We start from the raw sequence: 6,337 nt of genomic DNA, 5'->3' as shown, positions 1-6,337 counted from the left end.
GGGACAGAATGAGTCCTCAGTTCTCAGGGTCCTTTGCCTGAAGGGACAGCCATTCTTTCCCTGTTAATCCCTGCATCTCTGCTCCTGCAGCAGAAAAGAACCCTTTGGACACTGGAGCTTGAGGAACATTTGGGCCTATTTACTAGAGAAGGTGGTGTTCGTATCAGGAAATAGGGGGATAGTGCCGGGTTTCTTGGGTTCAAACACTGGGGCTCTGCTGTGTGACCTTGGTCATGTCCCTGTCCCTCTCTGGGCCTCAATTTCCTCATGTGTCACATTACCTTGGATTAGATGGTCTCACTCTGATGGAGTTTTTAGTTATATATCCATTTATTCAACAAATCTTTTGTGAGTCAAGCCCTCCTGCAGGCACAGGGTTGGTACACAGGATTCAGCAAGAAGACAGTATGTGCTCTAAAAAAGGTCAGATTCTCATTCTGTAACGCTTTTTGGTCATGCTGTCTTTTTATCATGCTGACTTACCTTTTCAGAAAATGCCCCCGCTTCCGCTGGAGAATGGAAATTGGCAAAGAGAGAGGGAAAAGCTCCAATTTGCGCCTTTGCTATTTTAGGAGAGGTTGAAATTACGAGCCAAAGTAGAATGATGCGCTAAGCAGAGTGACCTCCGTACTTCAAGAAAAGAGAAAACCCAGGTTCTCTGCTTTTGAAGTGGCTCGAGCTTTTGGGCGTGAGGCATTATTATATAAATTCAAGCTCGCTCCTGATCCTTAGTACCCTGAGTTGCCTGAAGGGGGGAATGGCACTGCCTGCGAGTGCAGTCCGGGCGTTCGAGCCGCCGCCGCAACCGGAGCGAGGAGCGCCCGCCTGCACCACCTGTCCCCGCTGGCATTCCAGAGTAGAGGCTGAATTGGCGGCGAGCCGGCCCGGGTCGGTAGCTGCCTCGGTCTGCGCGGGCCCTCCTAGGGGTGTGTCTCACGGATTCAACTCCGGGCCACTCCTGGAGAAGACCCGAAAGGCGCCTTCCTCCCTGGCGGGAGCCGCGTGCGCCCCGCTTTTCGCGCTGCTGTCCCGGGGCCGCCGCAGGCGGATGCACGTCCTCAGGCGACGCTGGGACCTGGGCTCCCTCTGCCGGGCCCTGCTCACTCGGGGCCTGGCTGCCCTGGGCCACTCGCTGAAGCACGTGCTCGGTGCGATCTTCTCCAAGATCTTCGGCCCCCTGGCCAGGTACGTTCTTGATGAAAGCTGGGCTCAAGCTCCCAGACTAGGGTGAGAAGGGGCCGTGCGGGGCGGGAAGGCAGCCGCGAGGGGTAGAAAAGGGTGCAAAGTTCCAGCTGGCCAGTGGTGGCCGGGATGGGGTCTCTGGAGGGTCGCGGCGCGCATTTGGCCACGCAGCGGCTCGGGCGCCACTGTTCCGCGGGCACCGGCAGCGCAGCGTCCTCGCTAGCAAGTCGGGCTGATGAGGGCTCCTTCCCCCAGGGGAACTCTGAGCGCCCGGCTCCGAGCTCCCTCGAGGCCGCCTCCCGGGTGGGCAAGCGGGCGCGGGCAAAAGGAGAGCTTCGGGGCATGCGGGGAGAAAGCCGGGCAGAGGCGTGCGCTCCAAAGGGGCTTGGGGCAGAAGAGCCCGGAGAGTCCGGCGGGCGAAGCGGGATGGGGATGGGAGCCACCGAGAGTGGAGCGAGACACACGGGGGCCCGTACAGGGGGCGTGAGTTGAGGAGTGGGCTACTGGGCCGGGAGAGGTCCTACTAGGACGAAACGCCTCGGAGGGGCTCCGGGGAGCTCCGGCGAGCTCTGACGGCGGGAGGGGGCAGGCGGCCCGCGGGAAGGAGTAGGGGTGGGGGTATGTGTGTGCCGCAGAAGCCACAGCGCTTAGCCTGCCGGGAAGAAAGGAAGCGGGGAAGGGAGCCGCAGCCGCCGCCGTGGAGTACTCGGTGCGCAGGGGAGGGGGAGAGGGGCGCAGCGGCGGCGCCAGGGGGAGGGGGCGGTGCGGGGGCACGGCGAGCGCGGGCCGAGCTGCGGGATTGACGTAACGAGCTTGGGTTTCCCCCAGCGTCGGGAACATGGATGAGAAATCCAACAAGCTGCTGCTAGCTTTGGTGATGCTCTTCCTATTTGCCGTGATCGTCCTACAATACGTGTGCCCCGGCACAGAATGCCAGCTCCTCCGCCTGCATGCGTTCAGCTCCCCTGTGCCGGACCCGTACCGCTCGGAGGATGAGAGCTCCGCCAGGTTCGTGCCCCGCTACAATTTCACCCGCAGCGACCTCCTGCGCAAGGTAGACTTCGACATAAAGGGCGATGACCTGATCGTGTTCTTGCACATCCAGAAGACCGGGGGCACCACTTTTGGCCGCCACTTGGTTCGCAACATCCAGCTGGAGCAGCCGTGCGAGTGCCGCGTGGGTCAGAAGAAATGCACTTGCCACCGGCCGGGTAAGCGGGAGACCTGGCTCTTCTCCAGGTTCTCTACGGGCTGGAGCTGCGGGCTGCACGCCGACTGGACCGAGCTCACCAGCTGTGTGCCCTCTGTGGTGGACGGCAAGCGCGACTCCAGGCTGAGACCGTCCAGGTGAGTGCTCGCCGGTGGTCGAGCGGGACCAGGGCCTAGGCGGGCGGAAGGAGGGGAGGTGCGACTGGCCCTAGCCGGGGACCTAGCGCGCACCCTGGCGCCAGGGCGTTTGCGTCCCGGCTAGGCAGGTGCTGGGCGCCCAGTAGCGCACGTTCGCGGCGCTGTGGCGGCCTCAGAAAGGCTTTCCGCTCCGGCCCCTGACGTCCCGTCTGTCTGTCGGCAGGGTGGCCTGCGTGGTGGTTGGGAGAGCTTGCGGGGTAGGCGGCCGAAAGGCCCAGAACGAGCGCCCCCGTGGCCGCCGCCGGGACGGTGCCTCGCACTCAGACTCGGCACTGGAGAGCCCTAAAGAGCCACGCTCCCCGAGCAGCATCTCTGGTTCCCTCCTTTCCTCTACTCCGCACCCGGGTTCCGAAGTCTCCTTTCGGCACTCTCTTCCTCCTTTTGGCGCCTGCATTCTTCCCTCCCCCTTTTTTCTCGCTTCGTCTGTTTACCTTGTTCTCCCTCTTTCTCTCTTGTGCCCCAGATCTTGTCTGCTCCTGTTTGCTCGCTGTTTCCTTCTTTCCATTTTCCTCTCTCGCTTTTCTTCTGTTTCTCTCTTACCCTTTATGTTTCTCTCTTCTTGCCCGACTTTTATCACCTCTCTCCTTCCCCCATCTAGCTCAGTTCTCCCCGGGCGGCTGGGTGTTCCTCTGTCACTATTTTCTGATACCCCGGGAGAGTTCAAGGTTCCAGACTTGCCTCTTACTACTGGCTGCTTGTGAGGCATCCGCGGCGCTTTGGGATTGCCAGGGAACACCCCGCGGACCGAGGGGCGGGCTGGGTTGCTGCCCCACCAGGAGCCTAACACACACACACACACACACACACACACACACACACACACACACACACACACGCCCGTGCCCCGACATGGGTCGCTGCCAGCCCATTTTCTGGGAGCCTGGGCTGATGCAGTAAAAGCTGATTTATTAATAGTCTGTAGCCAGAAACAAGAGTATTTTCCTCCCTCCAGCCACAATATCCAGTTACTGGAGGTCATGGAGCACTATAAAGTGGGTGGTGGTGGGGTGGGGGAAGTGAGTGCTATGGGGTGCAGTTGGTCCAAGCAGGGCTGGTGTTTCCAAGTCTCCTTAAAACAAATATGGGCTGAAGCAGGGAGTCCAGGGGGTGCACAAGGTGAGTTTCATTGCCTGGAGGCCTCTGGATGGGGTCTCTGGGCCGGCAAGGACAGGTCTGTGTCCTGTGTGCCCGCTGCCCCATGGTGCACGTGGTACTCTGGAGGAGCAGATGCTCTTTTCTTGCAGTTTACAGTGTTCTTTCTCAAATGCTGGAATTGTGGCAGAATCAGACAAACTTGTATTTTCTTTCTGGTACTAACAGATTTTTTCTTACACCCCAAGAAAACCTTAGCCCCAGGACCTCAAACCATCGGTAGAATTGTGTAAATCATTGTTACAACAATATTCTGGTGTTTAAGAAGTTCCCAAACAATTTGGTAATATTGAAAAGAATTTCTCATACTGACAAAGCTTGTCTGTGTAGTGAGAGGTGGTAATATTTAAAAAGCTCTTTTGGGCAAAAGTAGAATTCCACAGCCACGACTATAGCAGAGAAGTGAAAACAAGGTCTTGGTCACCATGGAAGACACAGCCTTGTCTGGAGTTTCACAGGGCACATGTGCCTTTACCCATCCTTTTGAACATGTCGGTCAGGGTGTGATGTCTGTAAACACACATTATTAATGTGGTCTAGATTATCTCTTTGGTGGCTACTGTCTTCTGGCAGACTGCTTCTCGCATTCTCCAGACGATAACCAGGACCCCTCAAAGCCTCTTGGATTGTCCCAAATTGAAGTAAAATTATTTGAAATGATATAGGATTTTCTTGGTTATTAAAAGGGTGATACCGCAGTGCCATCTAGTCTAATCAAAGAACAACCACGTTCTAAAAATTCACAGTTACTGGATTTTACGGTATTTGCAAAAATGAAATAAAATTTGCTAGAGAAATGCATTGCTACTTCAAGGGCACCTTTTTATTTCATTCATTCCTGCCCACCTCCAGAAATATTCACCTTGAAGAATAGGGATAGCCTAGGGGTTTCAGAATTTCCCTGGATGTTGACAGATCCCTAGGGGCTGCAGGACCAGTTCTGTGAGTTCTGATAATATGTAAGAGCCAAGGTGTACATGTGTGTGTGAGAATGAGAGAGTGTGTGTATATGAGTGTTGTATGTGTCTGTGTGAGGTGAAAATTTAGAGGCAAAGGCAGCTGCACCGGTGGTGAAATGTGGGGGTGAGAAGCTTGTATCTGGAGATGGGGGAGTCTACTTTTAGGAGTTCCTGGGTCAAACAGCATCTTCATGCCAGCTGGTGGTCTCTGCTCCTGTCAACTGAGGAGAACAGCAGTTCCATCTTCCTGGCCTGGGAGTTCAGACAGCTGGACCTTAGTTCTAGGCCAGCCACAATCCCATGTGACCCTCAACCAAATCCTGTGTGAAGAGCGCACTTCCAGTTTGTGATCAGCATTCATATCCCTTACGTCTGGTATTTCTCTGTAAGCTTGCACTATTTTCAGCAAGAGGTCAGAGTGGACAAAAATATCCCCATCTATCAGAGGAGAATGAAGCCCAAAAAGGCTAAAGGGCTTCCCCGGAATCATTGAATTTTTCAGCAGCACAGAAGGAATCTGACTCCAGTTCTGTCTGACTCCACAACCCTGGCTCTGTTGACTGCACCTTGATGAACAATGGTTTTTGCAAAAATGCAGTGAAGTCTTTCATTTTAGTCATTCCCACAAAGTGAATGAACACTCAATAAATGTTGGCTGATGTTATCACCTATATCACTATCATCGTCAGTCATTTTACAACATGTGAGTTTGGATGAGTGATTGGGCCAGAGTTACCACACCTATTGGGAGAAGAATGGATTTCCACATACCTGAGGCTTTCTAGTCACCGGGGATAGGTCTTGTGGCTAAATTGCAGAGGGGCCTTTCATTGCCATGTTAGGAATTCCTGCAAAGCTGAGCAGGATGGGAGCTGACTGAGGCAGGGTTGGATGAGCTTCAGTAGGAGTCTTCAGCTGCGACAGGAACCACCTACTGACTCACAGCCATTCATCCACATTAGTGGGGGGGGGGTATCACAGGCTATTGTGGCTGCAAGCCAAGACTCTGAATCCTGCTCCCAGAACTACATTTGAGGTGCTTCTCTGCCTCCGCTGATGGTCAAGTGCTTGGGTGGTATATATAACTGCTGAATAGAAACAACCGTGATCACGTTGCCTGGAGAGGACAGAGCGGGGAGAGAGAGAGAGAGAGAGAGAGAGAGAGAGAGAGAGAGAGAGAGAGAGAGAGAGGGCTTGGCTGGTGAAAGGCTCAGGTTGTTTATTAAGAATAATATTTCTTTAAAAAAAATCAGAAATTGGATTTCATTCATTTGTCTGCCAGTATGTTGTTTGCAGTCAGAGAAGGGTCCTGCTCATTTTAGAATTTCTGAGGCCATTTTTGAAAGTGTATCCAAACATTGTTGCTTACAAGCTGTTAAAAGTCCCAAATTCTGCAGGCTTTTCTCAGGCCAAATTTCCTCTGTTTGTAGCCCACTCTACTGTGCCATTTGTTCTGTAGGGGGAATTCAGAACTGGCCCTAAAGAAATAGCACTAGCCCCCTTCTCCTTCACTAGGTATCATGCTGGCCAGCATGCACAGAATGGGGTTGAGAGGTCAGGGTCCATGGCTATACAAGTCAAAGAATCTGATCATATTCATGTTGTACCCTAGACTTTTAGCATCTCCAAAATTTTCA

The 6,337-nt window shown here is 54.1% G+C and overlaps 1 protein-coding gene across 6 annotated transcripts in view; it reads left to right on the top strand.

Moving 5' to 3' along the window:
* Window positions 1–359: 359 nt before the first annotated feature.
* Window positions 360–6,337, top strand: part of HS6ST2 (heparan sulfate 6-O-sulfotransferase 2) — a 309,778-nt gene continuing 303,800 nt past the window's right edge. Inside the window, exons 1-2 of one of the 6 annotated variants that reach the window (XM_032260229.1) lie at window positions 360–1,185; window positions 2,011–2,529. In XM_032260229.1, coding sequence (XP_032116120.1) covers window positions 758–1,185; window positions 2,011–2,529 — 947 coding nt within the window. In that variant the 5' untranslated portion in view covers window positions 360–757. Of the gene's footprint in view, window positions 1,186–1,396; window positions 1,486–1,787; window positions 1,892–2,010; window positions 2,530–6,337 lie in introns of those variants that run through there. The other 5 variants (XM_032260230.1, XM_032260231.1, XM_032260232.1 and 2 more) reach the window with 5 other exon arrangements.

Source organism: Sapajus apella, unplaced genomic scaffold (assembly GCF_009761245.1).
Source record: "Sapajus apella isolate SASKATOON/1434 unplaced genomic scaffold, GSC_monkey_1.0 scaffold115, whole genome shotgun sequence".
Classification (NCBI taxonomy): Eukaryota; Metazoa; Chordata; class Mammalia; order Primates; family Cebidae; genus Sapajus; species Sapajus apella.
Note: the sequence above shows the minus strand (reverse complement) of the source record. Positions and strands in the feature narration are given on the sequence as shown.